General features: G+C 44.1%; 1 protein-coding gene and 1 pseudogene across 2 annotated transcripts in view; one reads left to right on the forward strand and one right to left on the reverse strand.

Moving 5' to 3' along the window:
- Positions 1-641: 641 nt before the first annotated feature.
- MGST2 (microsomal glutathione S-transferase 2) overlaps positions 642-18,953 on the forward strand; it is a 37,627-nt gene continuing 19,315 nt past the window's right edge. For both annotated transcript variants that reach the window (XR_011467470.1, XM_005895820.3), the window contains exons 1-2: positions 642-833; positions 6,784-6,883. Coding sequence is in view for 1 of the 2 variants with exons in the window: in XM_005895820.3 (XP_005895882.1) it covers positions 776-833; positions 6,784-6,883 (158 nt within the window). In the remaining variant the exon portion in view is untranslated. The remainder of the gene's footprint in view (positions 834-6,783; positions 6,884-18,953) is intronic.
- LOC102280684 (ribosomal biogenesis factor-like) lies at positions 5,393-5,879 on the reverse strand (annotated as a pseudogene).

The raw sequence follows: 18,953 nt of genomic DNA on the forward strand, positions 1-18,953 counted from the left end.
GGACACGACTGAGCAGCTGAACTGAACATAAAATTTATTATGGAGATAATTTTGCAATAGACACATGTATCAAATCTATGTCCTACATCAGAAACTAATAATGCTATATGTCAATTATAACTCAATTAAAAAATTTTAAGGTCAGCATGATCACGGGAGAGTTAGGTGACAGTGGGAGGCAGCCTGGTTCAGGGCTTAGGCCACCTTTGGAAACTGCGCGTGAGTTCAAATCCTGGATCTGTTGTTTACTAGGGAATAACGTTACAACCAGTTTAAATTACTGTGTAAATTTCAATGGGATTAAATAAAATCTCACACCTCCTCTCTTTTTCCACAGGAGGTGTGAACGATCTTAGAAAGGCCTTGGAGCCAGGGAGGGGACCAAGGGGCCCAGAGGTTGAAAGAGAGGGACTGGGAATTGTTTTTGAATTGGCCGAGAAGGTGGTTTGACTCAAGGTACTGCTGCTGCTGCTTGAGGGCTAAAGGCAGAGGTCTGAGCTCAGGGGACGAGAAACAGGTTTGGGAAGCCGCGCCGGATCCAGGTGAAGATCTTTGCTCTTTGATTGACAGCCTGGACCCGCCTGCCTTCCTAATTCCTCTTCCAGAGCAAAGGTCACGCAGCCAGTTTGAACCTCCGTTTTTTTCCCCCCCTCTTCCTTTCTCAGCTCAGATGAACCTGTAAGGCAGGTCAGCGTTGCCAAATCAAAAGTCGCTCTTCCCCTAACAGGAACTATTCTGCAAATAGTTCTGTGAACCAGAACATTCCCTGGGAAAGATGGCAGGGAATTCGATATTGCTGGCTGCACTCTCTGTCCTCTCAGCCTGTCAGCAAAGTAAGCGTTCTGAAGTGGGCTGGTGTGTGTGTGTGTGTTACAGGGAGCCGGAGGGTTTGGGTTTGTAAGCGTCCTGGTGTGTGTGTGTTACAGGGACGGGGAAGGATTTGGGTTTGTAAGTGTCCTGGTGTGTGTGTGTGTTACAGTGAAGGGGAGGGTTTGGGTTTGTAAGCGTCCTGGTGTGTGTGTGTGTGTATGTGTGTTACAGGGAGGGGGGAGGGTTTGGGTTTGTAAGTGTCCTGGGGGTGTGTGTGTGTGTGTGTGTGTGTGTGTGTGTTACAGGGAGTGGGGAGGGTTTGGGTTTGTAAGTGTCCTGGGGTGTGTGTGTGTGTGTGTGTATGTGTGTTACAGGGAGGGGGAGGGTTTGGGTTTGTAAGTGTCCTGGTGTGTGTGTGTTACAGGGAGTGGGGGGGGGTTTGGGTTTGTAAGTGTCCTGGGGGGGGTGTGTGTGTGTGTGTTACAGGGAGTGGGGAGGGTTTGGGTTTGTAAGTGTCCTGGGGTGTGTGTGTGTGTGTGTGTTACAGGGAGTGGGGAGGGTTTGGGTTTGTAAGTGTCCTGGGGTGTGTGTGTGTGTGTGTGTGTATGTGTGTTACAGGGAGGGGGGAGGGTTTGGGTTTGTAAGTGTCCTGGTGTGTGTGTGTTACAGGGAGTGGGGGGGGTTTGGGTTTGTAAGTGTCCTGGGGTGTGTGTGTGTGTGTGTGTGTTACAGTGAGGGGGGAGGGTTTGGGTTTGAAAGCTTCCTAGTGTGTGTTTGTGTGTATGTGTGTGCGCTACAGGGAGGGGAGAAGGTTTGGGGTTTGTAAGTGTCCTGGTGTGCATGTGTGTGTGTGTGTGTGTTTGTGTATGTGTGTTACAGGGAGCGGGGAGGGTTTGGGTTTGTAAGCGTCCTGGTGTGTGTGTGTGTATGTTGTGTGTTACAGGGAGAGGGGAGGGTTTGGGTTTGTAAGTGTCCTGGGGTGTGTGTGTGTGTGTGTGTGTATGTGTGTTACAGGGAGTGGGGAGGGTTTGGGTTTGTAAGCGTCCTGGCGTGTGTGTGTGTGTGTGTGTTACAGGGAGGGGGAGGGTTTGGGTTTGTAAGCTTCCTAGTGTGTGTTTGTGTGTATGTGTGTGCACTACAGGGAGGGGAGAGGGTTTGGGGTTTGTAAGTGTCCTGGTGTGCATGTATGTGTGTGTGTGTGTTAGAGGGAGTGGGGAGGGTTTGGGTTTGTAAGCGTCCTGGTGTGTGTGTGTGTGTGTGTGTGTTACAAGGAGAGGGGAGGGTTTGGGTTTGTAAGCTTCCTAGTGTGTGTTTGTGTGTATGTGTGTGCGCTACAGGGAGGGGAGAGGGTTTGGGGTTTTTAAGTGTCCTGGTGTGCATGTGTGTGTGTGTGTGTGTTAGAGGGAGTGGGGAGGGTTTGCGGTTTGTACTCACTTCCTGATGGCCTGTGGGCTCTGCAGAGCACTCAGGGTCATCAGGAGACAGGCAGAGATTTAGAACATTCTAGGGGTTAGTTCTCCCTAAGTTCTCCCTCTGGGGCCATGGTGGGCCCTCCAAGCCCAGAGAGTCTGCATCATCTGTGGTTACAACCCACAACCCTCTTTGACTGAACCTGGGCCAAATGGGCTCTAAATATTAATTAGGAGTGTTCCAAAGGGAACATTGTACCTTGCTTGCAAATCATGGCTGTGATTTCTTGAACCCTGTGTTTCCTAAATAAGCTGCCTAGGGCAGGTATGATTATCAGGTACAAAAAAAAAAAAAAGTTCCTGCAAAAATATGAGCTTCAGATTAAGCAATTCATTCTAAATTTTAAAGCGCCTTCCCATTAGGATTATTCAGTATCCTGATCGCCTGGTTGAATAGAGGCTTTTTCTCCTTTGGGGTCACTTTTGCTCAATTCCTATTATTTTAGGCGCGTGCTTCCTTGGCATGCAAATTGGGGGAAAGTGTCTGAGCCTTGGCCAAGCAAGACTTTTTATCAAGTGCACGTTTGTTAATTTCCCCCAGTGTGCTTGTACCAGGAAATGGGGCGGAGCTGTGGGCTGCTCCGCCCTGGGCACCAGAGGCACACTGGTTTAGGACACAGTCCAGCCTGCACGCACACTCAACGGGAAAACTTGCCAGCAAGTCTGTTTTTGTGAATTTACGAAAACATTATACCTCAGACACACAGTTTGTGGTTTGATTAACCTCTTTTCTGCAGTAAAGTAGAATGCTCATTGCCAACTAAGTATCACTTAGGTCTGAAGCTCCCTGTGCTGACCCTCTGGTTCACATAGAGCCACCCACACGTAGGCACTGTCCACCCCGCGCGTGCCCAGGTCCCAGCCCTGAAGGGGGCACAGGGGCAGGTCCACGGGTGTCCCCAGGCTGACTCAGCCTCTGCCTTCCCCACAGAGGGGCTCCGTTTGCTGGTGGGTGCCAGGGACAGTGTGAATTGCAGTGTGAAGTTCAGGCAGCTGGCTGGGAAGAGGAGACTGGGCCAGTGGTAGTTGGTGGTGGACTGGGAATGTTTAATGACGGTGGACAAGTGAGGGGTGGGAGAGAGAAAAAGGAGGAAGGGAGAGAGGGAGTTGGCATGAAGAACCAGAACTCGTTGCTTAGCAGAAGTCTGGTGTTTATGGAGATGGGACACCGTTGTGCTGTAGTAGAAGCAGCGGAAGGCTTGAAAACAGGCAGATTCACATCCTCTGGTCCAGCCACTTACAAGCTGGGTGCCCTTGGCCAGGAAATCCTGTCCTTCAGTGTCTTCAGCAAAGAGGGCTAGACAGGACACTGGTAGGGAGTGCCCACCAGGGTGCTTGGCCCAGAGTTGGCACTCAGCGTGGTCGTTTCCTTGGCTGCTTCCCCACAGAGAGGAGTTTCTGCTGGATTGAGAGGCAGCAGAAGGAGTCTGGCTGTGGCCGGCAGCGCAGGACAGGAGGTCTTGATCACTTTCCCCAGCACACATGCGGCCCCCTGGCGAGAGCGAGGGAAGGGAAAAGACAGTCAAAGCCAAAGGAGCTCATTTTCAGTAGCTTTTAATCAACTCATGGGAAGGGGAAGAAATGGAGGCGCTCCAGAAAAAGGGGTGAAATAGCCTTTTCACCCTTGTCATGTTGCTCAGTGACAGCCATGGTCTCTCTGAAGGCCCTGACATGAGTCCCCCTGGGACTGGAGCTGGTGCAACGGGGTCCTCCTTCCTGAGGGCGGGCAGGGTTTTTCAACCCCATGGACTGTAACCCGCCAGGCTCCTCTGTCCATGGCATTCTCCTGGCAAGAATACTGGAGTGGGTTGCCATGCTCTCCTCCAGGGGATCTTCCCAACCTAGGGATTGACTTCAGGTCTCCCATATTGCAGGCAGATTCTTTACCTTCTGAGCCATAGGGAAGCGATTGCTGATAGATAAATCTAGGAGCACACTTCTTTCCTTGTTTCCATTTTACACATGGAAACAAAGAGCCTTGACTCCTATTTTCTCTGATGTTTTGGACTGAGTTAAAAGCACCAGTAATAAGGTCCAGGATGGCCAAGTCTCAGTTTTCTCCTCCATAGATAGATTTCCAGCTGATGCCATGAGCCTTGGTCTCTCCAGATTTATGATAGCTTCACAAGGCTTAGCTCAGAGTCGGACAACATTAATGCCCAACCCCACTCTTATTTTTACTCTGCTCTCCTAGACTTCAATGATATGACTACAGTTTGAATGAGAAAGATGCCAGTCCTAAGTGTCGACACACTTAGATGTTCAGCTATAGCTTTAAAATCCTGATCAACCCTTTATTTGAAGGGTTGTCAGGACTTAGAAGCTATAGGGTTATTCTGAGGGGAATGAAGGGGAAGGGGAGTGGCCAGCTGTGAGAGCCTTACTTGACCAGGTCCAATACTTACTGACTTCTTGTTGGAGAGGAGATAGTACCATGTGTCAGGAGGAAACACATGGTCCCTACGACTGTCACACAGTGAGACACTGAAGCTGCACACTTAGTGTGGAAAAGGAAATTATTTTTAAAACATTAGCAGGTAGGAAAGGGATATTGAGGTACTGAAGTAAGGGAGGCCAGTATAGTGTTGGAGAAAACTAATGAGAAACTGAAATAATCTGGAGGAAATAATCTGAAGAGAAAAAAAGACCCCAGAAGTCAGTTCAGGGGTAAAAAGAGAGAGAGAGGACAAGAGGTGAGAACTGTCGACAAGGAGGAAGTGTAGGTCTAAAGGAAAGAGGGTCACAGAACTGATCATCAGAGGCAGGTGATTCCAGGCATCAGGGCTTAATAATCTAATGCATTTTCCATGCAGCAAATGAAGGGTGAGAAAATCATAATTATTTCATAATGGGGAAACTGAGTCATTTAGGGAACCATTGTCCCCGTTTTCTTGACCCCCCTCACCTTCCGCCCTCCTCATCTCCAGGCAATTACTGATCTGCTTTATGTCACTGCAAATTCATTTGCATTCCTGAGAATTTTATACAAATAACCTTATACAGTAGTACCTTTTTTTGAGGGGGCTGGGTCTTGCCTCTTTCATTCAGCATAATTTTTTTGCTATAAAACATTTAAACATTCATTTGGGGGAATTTGATGCATTACCAGCGTATTACACTTGCGCCATCAAACTTGTAGCTTCATCGACATTAACTGGTTTGTTTTCATGACCTTGCTGAGGAATCAGCTGCTTCTGCAGAGGTTCAAGAGAAAGGCCCTTGGAGACGTGTGTGCAACTTCCTTTTGTATATCCACAAAAGCTTTATTCACTCTGTTAACTTTTTCATCATTCACAGTGTTTATCTCCTTAAGATCTTGGTAACTAGTTTTGCTTTATCTTTAACCTGAAAGCTTTTTTGGCTGACTGTGCGGAATACATGCCTGGACTCCTGCTCTCTTAGTTTGTCCTTGGTCACTCTCAGATTCTTGTGCAGCTGCTCAAGTTCCAGGTGATGCCGTCTGCACGCCTCATTCTGCGTAACTGTTCTGAGATTCACCCATGTTGTTTTGTTTATTACTAGTTCATTACTTTTTATTGTTGAGTGGTATCTTATTGTATGGATATACCACAAATTGTTTATCCACTCACTTGTTGATAGACATTTATGTTAGGGTTCTCCAGAGAAACAGAACCAATAGGGTACACATACACACTCTCACACATCTGTTTTAAAAGATTGGCTCTTATAAGAGTTGGGGCTAGAAAGTCTGAAATTTGCGGGGTCTGTTGCAAGACGGGATATTGCAACAAGAATTGGCGTTGCTGGGACTTCCTTTGTGATCCAGTAGTTAAGAATCCGTGCTCCAATGCAGGGGACATGGGTTTGATCCCTGGTTGAGGAATTAAGATCCCACATACCGCATGGTGTGGCAGAAAGAAAAAAGGAACTGATATTGCAGTCTTGGTCCAAAGGAAGGCAAAATTCTCTTCCACTGTGGGGGACCTCAAGCTTTTTCCTTAGGGCCTTCAACTGAATGGGTAAGGCCCATGCACAGTAGGCAGGAAAATTTGCTTTATTCAAAGTCTACGGATGTAAATGTTCATCACCTCTGAAAAATTATCTTCACAGCAGTATCTGAACTGGTGTTGACCAAACAACTGGGCACCATGGTTAGCCTTGTTGACATATAAAGTTAATTGTCAGCAAGTTGTTCCTGATTTTTAGCTATTACAAATAAAGCTATTGTGAACATTTGTGTGCAGGTGTTTCTATGATTTCATTTCTCTTGGGAAAATGTCGAGTCGTGGACTGACTGAATCATATGGTCAATATATGTCTAACTAAAAAATTCCAAATGGTTTTCCAAGGCGGTTGTACCATTTTACATTCCTGCCAGTGATGTATGAGAATTTCAGTTGCTTTTGCATCCTCAGCTGTCTGTCTTTTTCAGTTGGTACGATCTGACTTTTTAAATTTTAGACATTTTAATAGGTATGTAGTGCATTTTACTAATAAATGATGATGTGCCACATTTTTAACGTTCATTCCTTTTTACTTGCAGGTTATTTTGCTATGCAGGTAGGAAAGGCGAGATCAAAATACAAAGTTACGCCCCCATCAGTCTCTGGGTCGCCAGATTTTGAGAGAATATTTCGTGCACAGTGAGTAATGCTTTCCCCTTCTGGAATATGGACCTGCCACATACACACAATTCCTAATTAGGGGAAAGATGCGCAGAGAAGATACGCCATTATAACAAGCTACTCTTTACGGCCAAGACCCTTCTCAGGATCCTTGAGGCTTGAAGTAATCAGTGCATGGAGTTTCCACCCACCCATAGTACAAATTCAGAGGATCCATTCATAGAAAAGGCAGGAATCTTGGAGGAGGGACTGCTGTATGTCTCTAAACATGGCAGTTTGGTCCAAGAGCCTGGAGGGGTCCCCCTGAGAGTTCAGTAGCCTCATGTTGGATTAGTTATGCTGTCCATTTTCCATCTAAAATCTTTATTTCTTCTTATCCACTTTGAAGCAGAGGCAAGTCAGTATTATCCTCTGCCAACGGACCATTTCCTGAACCCAGAAACCCGTAGTAATAAGGAAGCTATTTCATTGTATTCATAGTGTTTTTTTAAAATCATCTTGCGCTCCTTGTGTTTTCAGATCCACACAGAATGTTCCACCATGACTCTGCCTGATGCAAGATGCCAGGTCTCCCTTTATATTTAATTCCCCCAACCAAGTGCTTTTAAAACTGTTGCATATGTCACCATTTATGCACTGAGTGGCTCTTTTGTTAATACTTCAGGAATTTTCATCTTTGTTCATAACTGAGGTTGGACTATAATTTTTCTTTTTTTTGTATGGTCCTTGCTTATTTTCATATCAAGATTATACTAGTTTCACAGAATGAATGAGAGAATTATTTTCTCAAAGAATTTGAATAAGATTGGAAAAGTGTATTCCTTCAAAGTTGTTAGAATTTGCCTATAAAGTAATCTAGACCTGATTTTTTTTGTGTGTGAAAAAAATTTAAACTATGAGATTTGATTTGTATAATGATAAAGGAATTATTCTGGAGAAGGCAATGGCACCCCACTCTAGTACTCTTGCCTGGAAAATCCCATGGATGGAGGAGCCTGGCAGGCTACAGTTCATGGGGTCGCTAAGAGTCGGACACGACTGAGCGACTTCACTTTCACTTTTCACTTTCATGCATTGGAGAAGAAAATGGCAACCCACTCCAGTGTTCTTGCCTGGAGAATCCCAGGGATGGGGGATTCTCATCTCATAGACGGCAGCACACGACTGAAGCGACTTAGCAGTAGCAGTAATGGAATTATTCAGGCTTTTTATTGTGTCTTGAATCAGTTTGGGTCAGACTAGGCCCTTGAGCTGACACCATTGGTCTCTTGTCCATCAAATTGCTCCAACGAGGATGGTACACACTATTCCCTAGGCTTAAAAATATGATGAATACCACTGGTAGTATAAGAGGTGCACAGACATGCTTACATTTTTTTTTAATCTGGTAATACTGTGTAACATGAGCTCTACCCTGTTAGCAAAACGTTGAGTATATCATACATTACTGTCGACTAAAGGTACAATGGTGTACAACTCTAGATTTCTACTGCTGCTGCTGCTAAGTCGCTTCAGTCGTGTCCGACTCTGTGCGACCCTAGACGGCAGCCTACCAGGCTCCACTGTCCCTGGGATTCTCCAGGCAAGAACACTGGAGTGGGTTGCCATTTCCTTCTCCAATGCATGAAAGGGAAAAGTGAAAGTGAAGTCGATCAGTTGTGTCCGACCCTCAGTGACCCCATAGACTGCAGCCCACCAGGCTCCTCCGTCCATAGGATTTTCCAGGCAAGAGGACTGGAGTGGGGTGCCATTGCCTTCTCCACTAGAGTTAGTTATTAATCTAACATGGCTGAAATTTTATACCCAAAGTATGATTTTAAATAACATTGAACCACATGATAAGGAAGTCATTTCCATTACCTTTGAATCTTTATATCAAGTGGAGAGTACGGATTTGGTGCTGATATGTCCCACATCCCAAAAGTAATATTTATTTTTTTTAGCAAGGTAATACATGTTTGTAGTCTGAAGATAAAATGAGGTTACAAACCTTATAACAAGAAATAATTCTTCTTACCCCCAATCCATGCACAGAGACAGCCATTAGCACTCTTTCCTTTTTTTTTTTTTTTTTTTTTACTACTTTTGGTATTTATTTCCATATTTCTGAATACTATGTGTTCACTGCTATTTATTGACTCAGAAATTTTCAGTTCAGATCAGTCGCTCAGTCGTGTCCAACCCCATGAATCCCAGCACACCAGGCTTCCCTGTCCATCACCAACTCCTGGAGTTCACTCAGACTCACGTCCATCGAGTCAATAATGCCATCCAGCCATCTCATCCTCTGTCGTCCCCTTCTCCTCTTGCCCCCAATCCCTCCCAGCATCAGAGTCTTTTCCAATGAGTCAACTCTTCGCATGAGGTGGCCAAAGTACTGGAGTTCCAGCTTTAGCATCATTCCTTCTAAAGAAATCCCAGGAGATCTGAAGATCTCCTTCAGAATGGACTGGTTGGATCTCCTTGCAGTCCAAGGGACTCTCAGGAGTCTTCTCCAACACCACAGTTCAAAAGCATCAATTCTTCGGCGCTCAGCTTTCTTCACAGTCCAACTCTCACATCCATACATGACCACAGGAAAAACCATTGCCTTGACTAGACGAACCTTTGTTGGCAAAGTAATGTCTCTGCTTTTGAATATGCTATCTAGGTTGGTCATAACTTTCCTTCCAAGGAGTAAGCATCTTTGAATTTCATGGCTGCAGTCACCATCTTTAGTGATTTTGGAGCCCAGAAAAATAAAGTCTGATACTGTTTCCACTGTTTCCCCATCTATTTCCCATGAAGTGATGGGACCGGATGCCATGGTCTTTGTTTTCTGAATGTTGAGCTTTAAGCCAACTTTTTCACCCTCCACTTTCACTTTTATCAAGAGGCTTTTGAGTTCCTCTTCACTTTCTGCCATAAGAGTGGTGTCATCTGCGTATCTGAGGTTACTGATATTTCTCCCGGCAATCTTGATTCCAGCTTGTGTTTCTTCCAGCCCAGCGTTTCTCATGATGTACTCTGCATATAAGTTAAATAAGCAAAGTGACAATATACAGCCTTGACGTACTCCTTTTCCTATTTGGAACCAGTCTGTTGTTCCATGTCCAGTTCTAACTGTTGCTTCCTGACCTGCATACAAATTTCTCAAGAGGCAGATCAGGTGGTCTGGTATTCCCATCTCTTTCAGAATTTTCCACAGTTTATTGTGATCCACACAGTCAAAGGCTTTGGCTTAGTCAATAAAGCAGAAATAGATGTTTTTCTGGTACTCTCTTGCTTTTTCAACGATCTGGTGGATGTTGGCAATTTGATCTCTGGTTCCTTTGCCTTTTCTAAATCCAGCTTGAACATCAGGAAGTTCCCAGTTCACGTACTACTGAAGCCTGGCTTGGAGAATTTTGAGCATTACTTTACTAGCATGTGAGATGAGTGTAATTGTGCGGTAGTTTGAGCATTCTTTGGCATTGCCTTTCTTTGGGATTGGAATGAAAACGGACCTTTTCCAGTCCTGTGGCCACTGCTGAGTTTTCCAAATTTGCTGGCATATTGAATGCAGCACTTTCACAGCATCATCTTTCAGGATTTGAAATAGCTCAACTGGAATTCCATCACCTCCACTAGCTTTGTTCGTAGTGATGCTTTCTAAGGCCCACTTGACTTCACATTCCAGGATGTCTGGCTCTAGGTCAGTGATCACACCATCGTGATTATCTTGGTCGTGAAGATCTTTTTTGTACAGTTCTTCTGTGTATTCTTGCCACCTCTTCTTAATATCTTCTGCTTCTGTTAGGTCCATACCATTTCTGTCCTTTATCAATCGAGCCCATCTTTGCATGAAATGTTCCCTTGGTATCTCTAATTTTCTTGAAGAGATCTCTAGTCTTTCCCATTCTGTTGTTTTCCTCTATTTGTTTGCATTGATCGCTGAAGAAGGCTTTCTTATCTCTTCTTGCTATTCTCAGGAACTCTGCATTCAGATGTTTATATCTTTCCTTTTCTCCTTTGCTTTTCGCTTCTCTTCTTTTCACCCATATTTTAAGGCCTCCCCAGACAGCAATTTTGCTTTTTTGCATTTCTTTTCCATGGGGATGGTCTTGATCCCTGTCTCCTGTACAATGTCACGAACCTCACGCCATAGCTCATCAGGCACTCTATCTAGATCTAGTCCCTTAAATCTATTTCTCACTTCCACTGTATAATCATAAGGGATTTGATTTAGGTCATACCTGAATGGTCTAGTGGTTTTCCCTACTTTCTTCAATTTAAGTCTGAATTTGGCAATAAGGAGTTCATAATCTGAGCCACAGTCAGCTCCTGGTCTTGTTTTTGCTGACTGTATAGAGCTTCTCCATCTCTGGCTGCAAAGAATATAATCAGTCTGATTTCGGTGTTGACCATCTGGTGATGTCCGTGTATAGAGTCTTCTCTTGTGTTGTTGGAAGAGGGTGTTTGTTATGACCAGTACATTTTCTTGGCAAAACTCTATTAGTCTTTGCCCTGCTTCATTGCATATTCCAAGGCCAACTTTGCCTGTTACTCCAGGTGTTTCCTGACTTCCTACTTTTGCATTCCAGTCCCCTATAATGAAAAGGACATCTATTAGGGGTGTTAGTTCTAAAAGGTCTTGTAGGTCTTCATAGAACCGTTCAACTTCAGCTTCTTCAGTGTTACTGGTTGGGGCATAGACTTGGATTACTGTGATATTGAATGGTTTGCCTTGGAAACGAACAGAGATCATTCTGTCGTTTTTGTCAGAAATTTTAGATATTATCAATTGACTTCCTTTTATGGAAGAAAAAATTCCATGCTCCTCTGATTCTTCTTTTCCTCACCTCATCCTTTCTGTAAAGTTATATCACTTCATCGAGTTAAATCCATAGTCAATGTTTATGTTATTGTGATTAAGTAGATAATGTTCAAAGCTGAATCAAGTAGTTTACTATGATTACCTTTCCTTCTTGTGTAGTTTTTTGTTTATGTGGGGTTAATATTTGCCTCTTTATTTGCTTGCTTAGTTTCATCTTCGTATCTTTAGCAGAGCTGAAAATCCTCTAATACATTTAAATACATCAAGTAAGCTAGTGATACCTTGGAGTGGTTGGGTTTGGTTTTTTTGAGTCATTTCTGCTTGAATCTTCCATTTTTCTGCTCCAATCTGGAGGTTACACTTTAGGTCTGTTACGTAGCTGTCACCCCAGGATTTCCTGTCATTGTCCTAGGAGCTTCCCTTGTACTCTACTGATTTGGGGGCTTCCCAGGTGGCACTAGTGGTAAAGAACCCGCCTGCCAATGCAAGAGACGTTAGAGACACTGGTTCTGTCCCTGGGTTGGGAAGATCCCCTGGAGGAGGGCATGGCAACCCACTCTAGTGTTCTTGCCTAGAGAATCCCACGGACACAGGCGCCTGGCGGGCTACAGTCCGTAGACTCGCAAAGAGTCAGACACGACTGAAGTGACTTAGCATGCACACTACTGATTTGGATCCCCCGTTTCCTGGATTTCCTATTAGGCTATTTATCTTTTATTTCTCATTTTGGTGGAGTATACCCTTTAGGCACTTTCTGAGAGAAGGGAAATGGTAGGTCTTGACATTTCTGAATATGCTTTTATTCTGCCTCATAGTTGATTGATGACTTTGTTAGGCATATATTTCTATGTTAAAAATCCTTACCTTAAAAAAAAAATCCTTACCCTCAGAATTTCAAAAACCTTGTTTCACTGTTATCTGATTTCCATGGCTGTTGTTGAGGTGCTCAGTGCTGTTCTGATCCTTTGTTTGGAAACTGTAGAAGCTTGAAGGTCTTGGCCTGATCCCTGTCCTGAGAGGTTATGGTGCTGTGCTGACTCAGCCAGAGGTATTTTTCTTCACAGTTGGTTGCTCAGTCATGTCTGACTCTTTGTGACCCCATGGACTGTAGCCCTTAAGGCTCCTCTGTCCATGGAATTCTCTAGGCAAGAATACTGAAGTGGGTTGCCATTCCCTTCTCCAGAGGATCTTCCTGAACCAGGGATCGAACCCCAGTCTCCCATGTTGCAGGCAGATAATTTACCACCTGAGCCACTAGGAAAGCCCTTATACTGAACCCTAGAGGAGACTCTTCGTAGCCTGAAAACTCATGCCCTTCTGTTCTTGAATATTCTTTAATATTATTTACCCCTAAATTTTGTCAGCTTCTTTTCCCATTCTTTCATTCTTAAAATATATATAAGTTGTAAGTTGACCTCCTGGACTGTTCCTTTAGTTTTCTTTTATCTTGAGGTTGTCATCTTCTTGTGCTTTTATTCTTTCTGGGAATTTCTTGAACTTCCAACTCTTAATTGATTTCAAAAAAAATTCAGATATGAATTTAATTCTTAAGGATTAATTTTTATCCTTTGACCTTTAGTTCTTGTTGTTATTGCAGTTACATCATTCCTTTCTTGTTTCATAGATGCAGTTTATTCTCTTATATCTGAGGATTTTAATGATATTGTTTAAAAAAGTTTTCCTTTATCATTACTGTTTCTTCCAAGTTCCTTCTTATTTGTCTATTTTGGGTGTTGTCTTTAATTTTTATTTGTTATTCACTCATTAAGTATCTTTCAAGCACCTCTATGTATTAGGTACTGTTTTAGTAGCTTGGGATATGATACTTAGACAAAGATCCTTGCCCTTTTGAAGTTTACCTTATAGCCAAGGAAGACAGAAAATAAACAATTAAGAGATAGTAACTTAAGAAAAGAATATATTGTGCAAGAGAGTGGTAAGTGTTAAGAAATACAAGAAAAAGCATCGCATGGACACATGGGTGTGGGTTGCTGGGGTGGGTTGCAATTTGAATAGGGTGGACAGTGTAGACCTGACTGATAAGGTGGCACTTGAGCAAAGACTTAAGCACATGAAGGAGTTAGCCGTGTTAACATGTAGGGAAGATGCTTTTGAGACAGAAGAAATAGCCAATGCAAAACCTCTAAGTGGGAATGTGTCTGGTGGGTTAGCAAGGAAGTTAGTGTGGCTGAGAGAGGGAGGCAGCAGAGAGTGGTCAGAGGGAAAGCCAGAGAGGTGATGGATGGCCAGGCCAGGCATCCACTGAAGGCCAGTGCTAGGACTTTGGCTTTTTTAAGTGAAATGGAAAGTCACTACAGGGTTTTAAGCAGAAGACTAACTTATATTTTAAAAGGATCTCTTTGTTTTGCCAAGACTATCTCAGGCATTGGTAGATGCAGGAAATTCAGTTAGGAAGCTACTGCAAAGATTCAGGCAAAGGGTGACAGTGACAGTGACTTGAATCAGGAAGATAGAGTAGAGATGATGAGATATGACAGATGCTGGGTATATTTTGAGGGTAGAGCCAATAGGATTTCCTGAAATGACAAATATGGAGTGTGAGAAGAGTCAAGAGCAGCTTTCAGAGTTTTGGCCTGAGCATCCTAAAGGATGGACTTGTGATGAACTAAGAGAGAGAGGGCTGCAAAGTAGACATTGTTGCTTACACATCCAAGCAGACATAGAGAGTAGATAGTTGGACATACCAATCTGCATTGTAGCAGAGAGCTGGAAATATAAATTCAGGAGTCATTGGCACATGAAGATGATTTCAAATCAGGACACTGGATGACATCTTTAAGGGAGTGGGTGTAGATAATGAAGAGGAGAGGACCAAGGACTGAACCTGGTGTGCTCTGGCCTGATGAGGCCAAGAAAACAAGGGTCCAGCCAAGTGATCCAAGCAAAAGAGATCCTAGAGGCCTTACTCAAATGTCAGGTCACTCTTGACTGGCTGTCTATGCAATTCAGTTCACTTGGGAGTGAGCTGGAGGCTCTGTGTGCATGCGCAGGGCTTACTGAGTGTGCAGCTTCACTAAAGGGTGACGGGTCACGAGGCAGCTTTCTTCTTGGGGGGAACCCCAGATGTCAGTATCTGTAGGTCATCTTTATGGGACCATTTATTTTCTCTTAGGAAGAAAACCCTTAACCTTCCTTAGGGGTAGGAGGGACTACGGGGTGACAGGGGAGGGTGGGTATAATCGGCTTGCCTGCTAGCAGTCTGACAGTGTGGCTGGTGAAGGAAGGACACTTCTTCCATGGTACAGTATATGAATTTGCATCATGATCAACACAGAGCTTCATCCCCACCTTCTGCTGTTCCTGGGAATGCCCGGAGAATCCCTGGTTCAGTTTCTCCAGGCAATAATCTTTCCGAATCCTGCAAAAGATTAAGGGCAAGAGGAGAAGGGGACAACAGAGGATCAGATGGTTGGATGGCATCAGTGACTCAATGGACGTGAGTTTGAGCAAACTCCGGGAGATGGTGGAGGACAGGGAAGCCTGTTGTGCTGCAGTCCATGCGGTCACAAAGAGTCAGATGCAACTTAGCGACTGAACAACAACTCCTGTGATGGAGCAGTGGGGGTGGGTCTCAGGTGGAGGGGAACCGAAGCCCACCTTCTACAGTCTTTCAGCCAGTTCTTCTGTTTTGGCCTTTGACCTCCAAGGGACGTGGGCCCCACTTCCTGAGCCTCTGGGATCCTGGGACAAAGATTATCTCAGTCCTCGTTGGTTCTTTCTCCTGCAGGCTCTTAGTTCACTTTCTACACCAGCCCACTCAGCTGCTCTTCCCCTCATGCTGGTTTTCCTTCAGAAATGTGCTACCATCTTTCTTCCACTGCTGTGTTTGCTCCCATGCTCCCTATTCTTGAAGATTTTATATCTGTTTTTTGATTCCTTAATTGGCATGTTAGTGAGGTTTCAGGAGGGAGAAGAAATAAACATGGGTTCAGTCTGCCATTTTAGCAGGAAGTCCTCATGACGTGTTCCTGACCCCTTCTGGACAGCCATTTCCCCCACTCAGCAGAAAAAGCGTCTTATGCTCAGTCAGTCAGTTCAGTCACTCGGTCGTGTCCAACTCTTTGCGACCCCATGGACTGCAGCACGCCAGGCTTCCCTGTCCATCACCAACTCCCAGAACCTACTCAAACTCACGTCAGTCATGTTGGTGATGCCATCCAACCTCTCATCCTCTGTCATCCCCTTCTCCTCCCGCCTTCAATCTTTCCCAGCATAGGGTCTTTTCCAGTGAGTTGGTTTTTCGCATCAGGTGGCCAAATTATTGGAGTTTCAGCTTTAGCTTCCAATGAATATTCAGGACTTCCAATGAATATTCAGGACTGAGTTCCTTTAGGATTGACTGGCTGGATCTCCTTGCTGTCTAAGGGACTCTCAAGGGTCTTCTCCAACACCACAGTTCAAAAGCATCAATTCTTCAGCGCTCAGCTTTCTTTATAGTCCAACTCTCACATCCATACATGACTACTTGAAAAACCATAGCTTTGACTAGATGGACCTTTGTTGGCAAAGCAATGTCTCTGCTTCCTAATCTGCTGCCTAGGTTGGTCATAGCTTTTCTTCCAAGGAGCAAGCGTCTTTTAATTTCATGGCTGCAGTCACCATCTGCAGTGATTTTGGAGCCCAAAAAACAAAGTCTGCCACTGTTTCCACTGTTTCCCCATCTATTTGCCATGAAGTGATGGGCTCAGGTGCCATGATCTTTGTCTTCTGAATGTTGAGTTTTAAGCCAACTTTTTCACTCTCCTCTTTCACTTTCATCAAGAGGCTCTTTAGTTCTTCGCTTTCTGCCATAAGCGTCGTATCATCTGAATATCTGAGGTTATCGATATTTTTCCTGGTGATCTTGATTCCAGGTTGTGCTTCATCCAGCCTGGCATTTCGCATGATGCACTCTGCATATAAGTTAAATACACAGGGTGACAATATACAGCCTTGATGTACGCTTTCTCTATTTGGAATCAGTCCGTTGTTCCACGTCCAGTTCTAACTGTTGCTTCTTGACCTGCGTACAGATTTCTCAGGAGGCAGGTCAGGTGGTCTGGTATTCCCATCTCTTTCAGAATTTCCCACAGTTTGTTGTGATCCACACAGTCAAAGGCTTTGGCATAGTCAATAAAGCAGAAATAGATGTTTTTCTGGAACTCTCTTGCTTTTTCGATGATCCAACGGATGTTGGCAATTTGATCTCTGGTTCCTTTGCCTTTTCTAAATCCAGCTTGAGCATCTGGAAGTTCACAGTTCACGTATTGTTGAAACCTGGCTTGGAGAATTTTGAGCATGCTTTGCTAGCATGTGAGATGAGTGCAATTATGCAGTAGTCTGAACATTCTTTGGCATTGCCTTTCTTTGGGATTAGAATGAAAACTGACCTTTTCCAGTCCTGTGGCTACTGCTGAGTTTTCCAGATTTGCTGGCCTATTGAGTGCAGCACTTTCACAGCATCATCTTTCAGGATTTGGTATAGCTCAACTGGAATTCCATCACCTCCACTAGCTTTGTTTGTAGTGATGCTTCCTAAGGCCCACTTGACTTTGCATTCCAGGATGTCTGGCTCTAGGTGAGTGATCACACCACTGTGGTTATCTGGGTCATGAAGATCTTTTTTGTACACTTCTTCTGTGTATTTTGGCAATCCACTCCAGCACTCTTGCCAGGAAAATCCCAAGGACGGAGGAGCCTGGTAGGCTGCAGTCCATGGGGTCGAAAAGAGTCGGACACGACTGAGCGACTTCACTTTCACTTTCACTTTCTGTGTATTCTTGCCACCTCTTCTTAGTATCTTCTGCTTTTGTTAGGTCCATACCATTTCCATCCTTTATTGTGCTTATCTTTGCATGAAATGTTACCTTGGTATCTCTCAGTTTCTTGAAGAGATCTCCAGTCTTTCCTATTCTATTGTTTTCCTCTGTTTCTTTGCATTGATTGCTGAGGAAGGCTTTCGTATCTCTCCTTGCAATTCTTTGGAACTCTGCATTCAGATGCTTATATCTTTCCTTTTCTCCTTTGCCTTTAGCTTCTCTTCTTTTCTCAGCTATTTGTAAGGTCTCGTCAGACAACTGTTTTGCCTTTTTGCATTTCTTTTTCTTGGGGATGGTCTTGATCGCTGCCTCCTGTACAGTGTTACAAACCTCCATCCATAGTTCATCAGGCACTCTGTCTATCAGACCTAATCCCTTGAATCTATTTCTCACTTCCACTGTATAATCGTAAGGGGTTTGATTTAGGTCATACCTGAATGGTCTAGTGGTTTTCCCTACTTTCTTCAGTTTGTCTGAATTTTGCAATAAGGAGTTCATGATCTGAGCCACAGTGAGCTCGTGGTCTTGTTTTTGCTGACTGTATAGAGCTTCTCCATCTTTGGTTGCAAAGAATATAATCAATCTGATTTGGGGATTGACCATCTGGTGATGTCCATGTGTAGAGTCTTCTCTTGTGTTGTGTCTTCTCTTGTGTGAAGAGGATGTTTGCTATGACCAGTGCATTCTCTTGGCAAAACTCTGTTAGCCTCTGACCTGCTTCATTTTGTACTCCAAGGCCACATTTTCCTGTTACTCCAGGAAGCTCTTGACTTCCTACTTTTGCATTCCAGTCCCCTATAATGAAGTGGATATCTTTTTTGGGTGTTAGTTCTAGAAGGCCTTGTAGGTCTTCATAGACCTACCTTCATAGACCTTCATAGCTGAACATAGGTGTTCAGCTTCAGCTTCTTCGTCATTACTCGTTGCAGCCTAGACTTGGATTACTGTGATATTGAATGGTTTGCCCTGGACATGGATAGAGATCATCCTGTCATTTTTGAGACTGCATCCAAGTACTGTATTTTGGACTCTTTTGTTGACTATGATGGCTACTCCATTTCTTCGAAGGGATTCTTGCCTACTACTACAGTAGTAGATATAATGGTCATCTGAGTCAAATTCACCCATTCCAGTCCATTTTAGTTCACTGATTCCTAAAATGTCAATGTTCACTCGTGCCATCTCCTGCTTGACTACTTCCAATTTGCCTTGATTCATGGACCTAACATTCCAGGTTCCTATGCAGTATTGCTCTTTATAGCATCAGACTTTACTTTCATCACTTGTCACATCCACAACTGGGTGTTGTTTTTGCTTTGGTTCTGTCTCTTCATTCTTTCTGGAGTTATTTTTCCACTCTTCTCCAGTAGCATATTGGGTACCTACCAACCTGGGGAGTTCATCTTTCAGTGTCATATCTTTTTGCCTTTTCATACTGTTCATAGGGTTCTCAAGCAGTTAACAGCATCTAATG

This window comes from Bos mutus, chromosome 17 (assembly GCF_027580195.1).
Source record: "Bos mutus isolate GX-2022 chromosome 17, NWIPB_WYAK_1.1, whole genome shotgun sequence".
NCBI classification, from domain to species: domain Eukaryota; kingdom Metazoa; phylum Chordata; class Mammalia; order Artiodactyla; family Bovidae; genus Bos; species Bos mutus.